Source organism: Mustela nigripes, chromosome 4 (genome assembly GCF_022355385.1).
Source record: "Mustela nigripes isolate SB6536 chromosome 4, MUSNIG.SB6536, whole genome shotgun sequence".
Taxonomy (NCBI): Eukaryota; Metazoa; Chordata; class Mammalia; order Carnivora; family Mustelidae; genus Mustela; species Mustela nigripes.
The window spans coordinates 136,572,905-136,585,404 of NC_081560.1; the positions used below are offsets into that span (position 1 = coordinate 136,572,905).

General features: G+C 37.6%; 1 protein-coding gene across 1 annotated transcript in view; it reads right to left on the reverse strand.

Annotated features, from left to right (window-relative positions):
* The window catches only part of PPA1 (inorganic pyrophosphatase 1), a 36,401-nt gene that overhangs the window by 15,294 nt on the left and 8,607 nt on the right, over positions 1-12,500 (reverse strand). The window contains exons 3-5 of the mRNA XM_059395834.1: positions 4,910-4,963; positions 3,952-4,071; positions 1,156-1,242 (exon numbers count right to left, since the gene is read on the reverse strand). Coding sequence (XP_059251817.1) covers positions 1,156-1,242; positions 3,952-4,071; positions 4,910-4,963 — 261 coding nt within the window. The remainder of the gene's footprint in view (positions 1-1,155; positions 1,243-3,951; positions 4,072-4,909; positions 4,964-12,500) is intronic.

A 12,500-nucleotide genomic window follows, 5' to 3' on the forward strand; every position in this document is an offset into this window, starting at 1 on the left:
ACAGTTAGGACAATACTACAGAATGAACCTTTGGAAGAAAAGTTCTACTTGGCAGATAATAAGAAATATGGAAGATTCCAAGTTTCTGCAAACTTACCTTAAAATTGTTCCTTTGAGCAATTTTTGAAAAGCTAACAATCAAATCCCTGTCACTCTTATCAAAATTGAAAATAGGTACCCTTATTACTATTACTATTATTCCCTATTATTCCCTATTACCCTTATTACTTAAGCAATAGCATGGTTCAGGATAATTCACATTTTTTGAACTGTCACTGATTGTGCCAAAGAATAAATCCTCCATAATGTTTCAAACTCATACTTAAATGTGTTTTCTCGAAATAAGTCAGAGAAAGACAAATACCGTATGATCTCACTCATATGTGGAATTCAAGAAAACAGATGAACATATGGGAAGGGGGAAAAGTAAAAAGGAGAGAAGGAAACAAACCATAAGAGACTTTTATTGATAGAGAACAAACTGAGGGTTGCTGGGGGCAGGTGGGTGCAGGGTGGGCTAAAAGGGTGATGAGTATTAAGGAGAACACCTGGGTTGTGTGTGAGTGATGGATCACTGAATTCTATGCCCCCCACCCCCTGGCTGAATTAGGCAAGTCATACAATACGATTTAACTTTATGAGTTAAAAACATCAATGACAGCTTTTTTTCAGTTAACTATTTCCCTGAGCCTGAGACAGATCATAAAGAAATCTAACTGTAGTCATAATCTTAGAGCAGCCCTACTTGATAAAGAAATTCTCACCATGATAAAGAAATTCCCTCTCATGAGCTTATTTGGCATGGGGCGGTTCATTAGGCAAGGTTTGCCCTGCACTGAGATGAAATTTACCTCCAGGTACTCTTCACTTACGGACTGGTCATGTGCCTTCTGAAGATGCAGAATACCCCTACTTCTCCCACGTATGTGCGTACAGTCACGCATGCATATATACACACTTTTCTAGACTAGGTTTCAATGCACAGATTATAGTATACAAATGCTTAGATGAACCAGAAGCTGTTAATTTATCAAAGAGACATCATTATTTCGCTAATACTTGTATTTTATTCACAATATTTTTTAAAGTATGAACTCTGTATACCTCATGACTATCATCTTTTAACACTACAGAAAAATATTTCAGAGCCATTACCTTACTTCCAATTTCACACACATCAATGGGATCATTGTCACCACAACAGCCAGTATGCTTGTCATTGTGTCCTGGGTCTTCCCAAGTCTAAAAAGTAGTAACAATAATAAGGCCAAGAGTGTATCACTCCTACACATGCTACTAACAAAGTGGACTGTGCAGGACTTTAAAAGGTCATATATCCCATGAGTCTTTCTGCAAAACATGAATCTTCAGCTATTTTCTCATTTTTTTTTTAAGGTTTTTTTTTTTTTTTTTTTTTTTTTTTTACTTAACAGAGATCACAAGTAGGCAGAGGCAGGTGGCGGGGGGAAAGCAGGCTTCCTGCCAAGTAGAAAGCCCAATGCGGGGCCCGATCCCAGGACCCTGAGATCATGACCTGAGCCGAAGGCAGAGACTTAACCCACAGAGCCACCCAGGCACCCCTTTTCTTCTCAGTTTTAAGAAATTCTTTATTCACTTCTAAGACTCTTCACTGGGCACAATAATTATAATTAACTGCTGGGGCTATTTATTTAGCCCCAGCAGTTAATTATATTTATTACTATATATAATATATAGTTATATATATTACATATAGTTATTATATTTATATATTTAATTTATATATTTATAATTATATTTATTATATATATTATATATAGTTATATTTATTATGCTAAATATGCTATGCTATATACGCTAAACTAACTTTAAGCTTTAAAACACAGAATGGGGGCACCTGGGTGGCTCAGTGGTTAAGCATCTGCCTTTGGCTCAGGTCATGATCCCAGAGTCCTGGGATTGAGCCCCACATCGGGCTCCCTGCTCTTGAAGCCTGCTCCTCCCCCACTCACTCTCCCTGTTTGTGTTCGTTCTCTCGTTGTGTCTCTCTTTGTCAAATAAATAAATTTTAAATAAAAAAATAAATTTTAAATAAATAAATAAATAAAGCAGAGAATGATCTTTTTTCTTTTTTTAAAAGTCTGTTTATTTATTTACTTATTTATTTTCAGCAATCTCCACACCCAGTGTGGGGGCTTGAACTCCCGACCCCAAGATAAAAAGTCACAGGACTGGGGCGCCTGGGTGGCTCAGTGGGTTGGGCCGCTGCCTTCGGCTCAGGTCATGATCTCAGAGTCCTGGGATCGAGTCCCGCATCGGGCTCTCTGCTCAGCGGAGAGCCTGCTTCCCTCTCTCTCTCTGCCTGCCTCTCCGTCTACTTGTGATTTCTCTCTGTCAAATTAATAAATAAAATCTTTAAAAAAAAAAAAAAAAAAAAAAAAAAAAAAAAGTCACAGGACTGGGAGCCATGAGGCTCCCAATAACCATGCTGCATAAAACAAACACCAACCACCTAACAGCCGAGACAACATGCAAACACAAATACAAAACCAAATATTTACCTAAAAAATACATTAAAAGTAAAGTGTGTTTGATGAATTCTTTGTGCTCACTGTCTTCTAACTAGATTTTCCTTGGAACAAATTTCCACAACAGAGGCAGGGAGAGAATAGTACTAAAATGGAAATGAGATGTTCTGGTGGTAAGGGTCATCACTGACCAGGATCCAAGACTGAAAGGTTTATTAATCAGGATTTTCTGGAGCTTTCAGTTGCTGGCTTTTTTCCCCGACTCCTTGTAGAGCATCTCACAGAGGAGCGGCTGGTCTACAAGCTTAAAATGTAGCTGTTGTTCTCGTTCTTTGCTCCCCCAATCTAGAACCCACTTCTCAGATTTGTTCGCCTACTCAGCGGGAGGAAAGGCAGAAACAGAGAAGTGAAGGGTCATAAAGGAAGACTGGATGCAACAAAGCCAAATCCAGCCTCCACAGGAGTAAGTCTTTCGGCAGTGTCTTCCCAAAGGGACGATGTTTTGAGGCTAACTACTAAATCAACTGAAATACAGAGTGAGGTGCCATAAAGGCAGACAAACGACTCTGTGATCACCTAACAAGCTCGGGGAGTGTGGTCTTTGTTCTGGTAACTTTCACACTGTTTCACAGTAGACTGCAATTAAGAGACTTACTGGCTAATAAAAACAAACCATTTATCAACAGGAAAAGAGTAAAATTGAGAATTTCAAGCAAAAATCATTCAGTACCACAGGCATTAGCCTACTGAATTGGAATTAAATAGCCTTCATTTACTCATAATAGACATGATTCTAGTGGCTCTTCACTTAAATATTAAATAAGAACCTACTATACCCACTGGCATGGTGCTGGGGACCATGTGCAGTGCAGATAGTGCAGATAGCCTCCCTCCTCAAAGTGCTGGCTGCTTAGGGAAAAAGAACCCCATTTACTACTTTACCACAAAAAGACTGGCGGTAAGAAGAAATCAGGCCTCAATATAAAAGCTTCCATGTGCAAGGTTCAATAGCCATAAGAGCTAAGTGCTAATAATATCTTGGGAATACAGGTCTCAGGAAGCAAGAAAGGCAAGTTAGGTGAGCCAAACAGCAGACGTGGGATGTGGTACCAAAAATCAGTGCTTTCAGCCACTAGGCTATATATACATATAGGCTCTTATAATGGGTTTCCTACTCATTCTGTAAAGAAACCATGTGCATGCTTTACAACCAGTCCATAGAGAAAAATAAAGATTTCAGAAAAGAATAAACTTTCAAATGTGAATTTAAACATTGTAAACCTTTATCTTTCAGTTTATCTTGGAAATAAATTGTTCAAGAAAGTATTATAATTACTCTTATTTTGTTAACATCTATAGCAAAAACTTTCTGCTTGTGTTTAAATCTTTCTTACTAGCAGTAGGTTAATTTTTTATAAGCTAAAAAGTACATTTTGAGACATACCTGGGGGATGGCACCATAGTTCCAGATATATCCTTTATAAGGGAACAAATTTGCAACATAACGGAGTTTTCCTTTCTTCACATCTTGTTTAATTGGGTTTAAAGGGTCCTTTGTAGCTATCTGAAATAAAAATTTCAAATCATTGTATATTTGGATATAAAATACTATTCAGATAGGAATTTAAGGAAATGAATTAAAGAATACACATCCCCTAATTCCACCTTAATGACTTACTTTACCTCTCACATTTTAATGATTTGATATAAAAGTTATTCCATAAACAGCCTTTAAGTGGAAAACTTACTTGAGGTATATAGAAGGGAAAACAAACAAACAAAAAACATTTATTTATTCCAGAAAGCAAAAACTAAATTACCTGGAATAAATCCTAACATTTGATAAATGTTTTAAGGTTTTTAGTAAAAGGGCAAAATAAGTATTATCCAACTTAAATTTTCCTTTAAAACATTTAAATTTATTCAAATATTTGAGTATATAATATATACAAAATGTGGTTATAGTCAAAAAGTTTAAGTGATATAAAATATGTAACATCTACAACAAAAAGCCAAACCTATTAGGTATCATCAGAAAGAACAAAATGCAACAGAAATTTCAATACAGGTGGCTGGGGCAACTAAAGAAAGCCTGTTTGACTCTGTGGAGGAGTCAGTGATGAACTTTAGGGGAACAAGACAAAAGAAAAAGGTAATTCCAGGCTTCCAGAATGCCAGAAGCAAAGGCTTGGGGAAGGAAAGTTCATGGCATATTTGCAAACAGTAAATGAGCTGGAGCTCAAGTGAGAGATTGGCAGGCAACAGGAGATCCAACTGGAAAACAGACTGAGACTAGCAACAAGAAAATCTTCGACCTCAGCTATTGAACCCTTGAGCAAATCAGTTTGGCTAGGTCAAAATTAATATCCTAAGTCTGATTATCAACATAAGAGGAAACGTACCTCCATTTTTGCATTAGACCAGCGTGGTACTTCAACTACCATGTGGAACACGTCCTGAAAAAAACAGAATGGAGAGGGTCACAGGAGCTAACTGGTTCTCTTACTTAAGTGAGCACACCCTAGTTCTTCCAAAGTTAAAGGTTCATTGGAGTGGACCTTTGAAGTCAATGGGCTTTCAACAAAATTCATCAAAAAATCAGACTGACTAATGAATGAAAAGATAAAGCAAATATGCAAAATAACTGTATAATCAAGGTGGTGAGTGTGTGCTTGTCTGTAGTATAATTCTTTGAACTGTTTTGTATGTTTCAGTAAACATAATCAATTTTTCAAAATAAAATGTTGGGGGGTAGGTAAGAATGTTCCTATAAAGAAAGAGTTTTTAAACATAACAAAACTTGTATGTGTGAGGAAGGCCATCTTCAAAGCGATCATCTTCAAAGGCTCTTCACTTTCCCCAGTGGCATTGCAATTGTTCAAGATGCTTCTGGAACTCTGACTTCAGAGGCAGTTTGTAAGATAAACCCCAAGTCCATTTAATTACTTTGTCATACTTTAGTTTTGGCCTCATACAAAGTCAATCAACTTGATTACCCACATTTTTCTCCCAACTTAAATGTTTTTTAAAAAATCAAGTATTCCTCAAAAAGACAAGAAATTTGACATTGAAGAGCACATTAAAGTTCCAAAAATATTTTAACCCATAGTAGTTCTACTGTAATTAGTTTATAGCCTTAAATCAAGCTCTAAATGGTCAGAAAATTATTTTCACCAAGGAATAAAACTTTAAATGCAGTTTTTCTGTTTACAAGCTTCTGCAAAAGGCACATATGAAGCCAAATCTGCAATTGTTCTTTTATAATATGTACATTTTTACAAGTGGACTTCAAATGAAAATCACTTAGCTACACACTTCTTAGGATTACTTCTCTGCTACCTCACATCAAAAACAGGGACTGAGAGGCGCCTGGGTGGCTCAGTAGGTTAAGCGACTGCCTTCACCTCAGGCCATGATTAGCCCCAGGTTGGGCTCCCTGCTCAGCAGAGGGTCTGCTTCTCTCTTTCCCCCTGCTTGTGTTCACTCCTGCTCTCTATCAAATAAATAAATAAATAAAATCTTTAAAAAAAAAAGAAAGAAAGAAAGGAAGAAAAGCATACTGGTAAACTGCAAGGAAGTAAGTCAACGGTTTTAAGCCAGTAATTATCCTGCTGTTCCTTTTAATCAAACAGAAAAGCTAGAGTTCACGGTCTAAAACTTCTGTCACTTATGTAAGCTCAGGGTCAAACCGGGGAAGACTAAAGCTTTTCACACATTTCTGCTCCAAGCCTCTTAACACCTACCTGATATAACATAAAACTCACAAAAAATTAGAGATCTTTAAATCCAGGACTGTCTAAGCGCTCTATCCCTGTAAAGTAATTAACTGCGTGGTTTAGAAAAAGTAATACATTGTTCATAGGTAGACATAATCCTTGATTAAATTTCATTCTCCGCACTATATGTTTGAGAACTATGTCCATCTCGTACCACTCCTCAGGTATTAAAATGGAAGATCTTTGCATTTATGAATGAGTCAGGACTTTTCAGTTTTCAACAGCAATATCCTAAAGGTTCACAAGATGGAGCTGTTACCACGTAAAAGAGTAACTAAGAAGGAAAAACCAAGGAGATTGGTTAATTTTTTTAAAGTAAACATTATCAAGTGAATAAATTATCTCAAGTGAAAAAGTAGCAAATAGAGATAAAATATAAGAATTTGAAATTTGGTAACTATATTAAGCACTTTAATTGAATTAAATGAAAAGTATGTATAGATCCTCAAAAACCACATTACCTAATACTCCAAACCTATGTAACTACAATGGAAGCAAGCAGGCAAAGAAAAGAAAGAATGAACCAACAAAGAAAGGATGAACCAACATTACAGGAAAGAAAATATCTTTCTGAAAATGGTAAGATAACTCTACTGCAAACAGAATTCCAAATGTCTGAAGGTTTGGTGCTTTTTAGAAATTAGCTAGGCCAAAAAATAGCAAGGAGTATCCTATAAAGAGCCTCAGAGCCGATTCATTCATTTTCTTTCAACAAATAATGAATCATTGAGTGCCACTGTTCTGCTACTTTTCCAAGCATTGAAGACTAGCGGTGAACAAAATAAAAGCTCTTTTTAACTCCCTAAAAGTTGGATCTCCAAATCGGGTTGTTTCTGTGTGAAGACCTCAGGCTGGGAACAGCTTTGGGGTGGGGGTGTGTCCACAAACCTAGGTGAGGGATCCTGTCTATAAAATGAATGTTTATGGAGATGCCATAGTAATTCCTATATATTTTTTAAAAGCAATGAGCTTATAGCTTTTAGTAATTATTCTCTCCAATTATTATCACAACAGAGGTGTTACTTAAGTATTTTGATATAAAACGGGAGCTTCATTCTTTAGCAGGAACTACTACTAAAGAATAGTTTATTTCTCCTAGATACCATGGCTATAATTCAGGGAGTTGTTCAGGGGACCAGTGATCCTTAGGCCTTTCAGGGCAATTTAAGAAATTCAACCAATTACTCCATTCCTGGAAACACTTTTACTGTTAAACTATGCATTCTAATTGGAACTCCTGTGCACTGTTGGTAGAAATGTAAAATGGTACAGTCACTGTGGAAAACAGCAGTTCCCCAAAAAATTAAAAATAGAATTACCATGTAGTCTGGCAATTCTACCTCTGGGTATACACCCAGAAGAACCAAAAGCAGGGTCTTGAAGAGGTCTTTGTACACCCATGACCTTGCAGCATTATTCACAGTATCTAAAATGTAGAAGCAACCCAAAAAAATGGAAGAAAATTCTGACACATGCTATAATGTGGATGACCCCTTGAAAATGTGCTAAACATTCATTTCACAGATAAGATCCCTCACCCAGGTTTATGGACACCCCCCAGCTGTCCCCAGCCTGAGGCCTCCACATAGGAACAACCTGATTTGGAGATCCGACTTCTAGGGAGTTAAAAGAGCTTTTATTCTATTCACTCCGAGTCTTGAGGACATGATAAATGAAATAAGCCAGCACGAAAGGACAAATACCACATGATTCCACTTATATGAGGTATCTAAAGAAGTCAAATTCATAGAGGCAGAAAGCAGAAGGATAGCTACCAGGGAGTCTGGGTGTGGGTGTGGGTGGGGGGAGTTTCAGTTATGCCAACCGAAGAGAATTCTGGAGATGAAGAGTGGAGATGGTTGCATAACAATGTGAAAGTACTCAACACCACCGAACTATACACTTAACAATGTTGAAGATGGTCAATCTTATGTTTTGGGGGATTTTATAATTAACAAATGGAAAAAATCATGCATTCTTACATTTCCAACATTTATGCATTTAAAATACTGAGACAAGATCTTAGGATATTTTGTACCACCCAGTTACAAATTCATGCCTTTTTTCTCTAATCCCAACTGGTTTCAACTATGATTTAGCTCAATCCTGGGTCTGTGGGCTAATTATCCCCATTGTTAGAGCTGCTCAGAACTCTGTTCTCCACTTTATTATGCTCTGATTCTAAATCCCTGCTTTGGCATCAAGCTCTCAGCTCCTTACAGTTTCAGAGGAAGGAAGAAAAAGGTACTAACCTCTACCCCTAGTTTGATGGTTTTGACAAGCCTGTAGGAGGCAGAGGAAAGGCAAACCATAGTTTTAGCTCTTTAGTTATGTGTTAACTTCCCAAAGTCACTTTGGAAAGTCAACACATAACAGTCTTATTTCCCAGGTTTATGATCATTTCACCAATAAGAATGTCAATGTTAAAGGTGTCCAGACTCTAAGGAGATTAGAAACTTAAGGCTAAAATTAATTACATCACTCCATTAAATAAAAAAGATTTATTTTTTCCAAAGATTTTATTTATTTATTTATTTGTGAGAGAGAGAGAGAGAGAGCACGGGTGGGCATGCACGCTTGCCCACGCACTCAAGTCAGAGGGACAGAGGGAGAAGGAGAAGCAGGTCCCCTGCTGAGCAAGGAGCCTGATGTAGACTCTGATCCCAGGACCCTGAGATCATGACCTGAGCTAAAGACAGATGCTTAACCGACTGAGCCACCCAGGTGCCCCTAAATCAAAAAGATTTTAAACAGAAGCATTTTAGGAATAGAAGAAATGTAACCTATATCTTGATTAGTCTTTTAATTTCACTGATTAAACAGGAATATTACAGTAGTATGGTAACCATACGTTTCATCTCCAAACTGGTTATTTTTCTTGTGGGTCAAATGAGTAGTCTAATGAGTTGTTTACTAATGAACAGGCTATAGCTTTTTGGTAGGCTATTACTACTAAAGGAAGTTTGTGCATATAGGGAACATGCTCTTAATTACATGCCATCTCTGAATCTTAGTAGTAAAGTTAAATGTGTCTTTACTGGGAGACCTTTGAACACCTCATGACTTATGATCTATTTCCAACACGGGATCTGAAGCCTACTGAACATGACATGCTATATTGCAAAATTACGTAAGTGGCTTAAATTAGCATTTTCAAGTTGACCCATCGTGTTTTTTTCTGGATACTTTCAGGAATCAAGTAAATGTCAGATACCGGAAGAAATACAAAATCACTCTCTGATTCCATCATCCTTCCTTTTATTTTTCTGTTTTGCAATAAAATTGGCAGAAAACGGTGGTAGAGAGGATTTTTTTCTAAATATATCTAGAGATTAGACATCACGCAAGAGGCTAATAAAAAACAAGGGCAGCTTGACCTTTTTTTTTTTTTTTAACCTCTAGAATAATTTTGGGATATAAAATCCCTATCAGAAGAGCTCACATAATGAATAAGGAAATGTTCCAGTCCCAGGAAGGGCTTTTGAAAAGGTGTAACAGGGGTGCCTGGGTGGCTTAGGTCAGGTCATGATCCCAAAGTCCTGGGATTGAGCATTGGGGGGTGGGAGGTCCCTGCTCAGCAAGGAGTCTCCTTCTCCCTCTCCAGCTCCCCCTGTTTGTGCTCCCTCTCTCATTGTCTCTGTCAAATAAATAATTTTTTTTAAAGGGGTACCAGATTTCATCATTTCTAAGGATATTATACCTTATTAAGTGCTCCCCAAGTGACAATGGCTCTTAACCCTTAGTTTTAGGCTTTTTCAAAGTTGTTTTTTTGATTACAGGATATACTCTAAGCTATTAAACATAAATGGATTCCTCCTTGTGCACCGTTGGTGGGAATATAAATAAGTGCAGCCATTATGGAAAACTGTATGGCGGTTCCTCAAAACCCCAAAAAGAGAACTACCACATGATCCAGCAATCCCATTTCTGGGTATATATCCAAAAGAAATTAAATCATAATGTTGAAGAGCACTCCCATGTTTACTGCAGCATTATTCACAGAAGACACAGAAACAAATTAAGTGTCCGTCAACGGATGTTGCATATATACATAAATACATGTGTACGCACACATACAAACATTATTCAGGCTTAAAAGAGAAGGAAATCCAAATCCTGCCACTGTGACTACATGGATGAACGTGCAAGACATTATGCTAAGTGAATTAAATCAGAGAAAGACAAATACTGTCTGATCTCACTTTTAAGTGAAATCTAAAAAAGTTAAACTCATAAAAACAGAGTAGAATGATGGTTGCCGGGGCTAGAGGAAAAGGGGAAATGCTGATCAAAGGATGCAAACTTTCCATTATGAGATGATTGAGTTCTGGAGATCTTAATGTACAGCATGGTTTAATGAAATCTACTAAAACAGTAGATCTTAAGTATTCTCAACACACATGAGAAATTAAGTATGTGAAGTGATGAGGTCAGTATGCTTGATTGGGGGGAATCATTTCACAGTGTATATATACATCAGAACATCACACTGCATACCGTAAACACATGATTATTTGTCAATCCTACCTCAGTAAAGCTGAAAAAAAATTTTTAATTTTTTAAAAAGAAAAAGTAAATGGATTCTAACTATTTCATTGACAAATGATAAAAGTCTATTTGAGGGGCATCTAGGTGGCTCAGTTGGTTAAGTGTCTGCCTTTGGCTCAGATCATGATTCCAGGGTCCTGGGATAGAGGCCTGCATCAGGCTCAGGCTCCTTACTTAGTGGGGAGCCTGCTTCTCTCCCCTCTCTGCCTGCTGCTCCCTCTGCTTGTGCTCTGTCAAATAAATAAAATCTTTAAAAAAAAACACTTAACTGATGTGTTATAACTAAGTTCCTATCCTATCCACCCCCATTCAGATGAGCTTTAAGAGAACTTTAATTAAAGAGATTGATTGATTAATTGATTAATAGAACTAAAATTTAAAAACAGATATTATAACCACAATCTACTTACTTTCTTCTTTTTATAAAATCAAGCAGAAGACTGCATTTCCAGCTGTCAAACTTTTCTATGATTTTCAATGACTAACATTTTTTTTTTTAAGATTTTATTTATTTATTTGACAGAGATCACAAGGAGGCAGAGAGGCAGGCAGAGAGAGAAGGGGGGTGGGGAGCAGAAAGCCAGATGCAAGGTTCGATCCCAGGACCCTGGGATTATGACCTGAGCCGAAGTCAGAGGCTTAACCCACTGAGCCACCCGGGCGCCCCAATGACTAACAATTTTGACCACAGAACCTCTCCCAAGAAAAATGCATATATATACCAAATTGTAGTGTCATAGAGTTCACAGAACCTCAGAAATCCATCCTGGCCATTTCAGGGCCTGGAAGACTTCAGAGCCTATCCAAAGGAAGAAAGTTCTTATGCATTTCCTTTGAATTCTAAGCTTAAATAAAGTAAACCTTTTCTTCTGCATTGTCAAACAGATATTTACTGTAGGAAATTTGGAAAATACAAAAGGCACAAAGTAAAATCCACCACACACCCATAATCATTCAAGGAAGTATATAGAACAGTGGTTAAGACTACAGGTTTCTGGGGCACCTGGGTGGCTCAGTGGGTTAAAGCCTCTGCCTTCGGCTCAGGTCATGATCCCAGGGTCCTGGAATCGAGCCCCGCATCGGGCTCCCTGCTCAGCAGGGAGTCTGCTTCCTCCTCTCTCTCTGCCTGCCTCTCTACTTGTGACCTCTCTCTCTCTCTGTCAAATAAATAAAAAATATCTTAAAAAAAAAAAAAAAAAAGACTACAGGTTTCTGAGAGATGCCTGGATGGCTCAGTCTGTTAAACTCTCTGCCTTGGGCTCAGATCAGGATCCAGGACTCCCAGCTCAGCAGGGAACCTGCTTTTCTCTCACCCTCTGCCCCCTACCCCAACTGCTTGCTCACTTGTTCTTTCTCAAGTTGATTAATTAACTAATTAATTAATTAAAAAAAAACAAAGGTTCTGAGTTAGAATGCCTGGGTTTCAAGCCTACCACTGTCACTTAGAAATTCTAGTTGCTGATCCTTGACAATGGGGCTAATGAAAGAATCCAGCTCAGAGAATGACATGACAGGATGGTTAAATGATATAATCCACATAAAGGCTTTAGCATAGTACCTAAGCCACAGGAAGCATTTGACAAATAGTAACAATATATATTTTTTAAAGATTTACTTATTTATTTGAGAAAGAGCATGCTGGTGTGCTCCTAAGAGGGAAGAAGGAAAG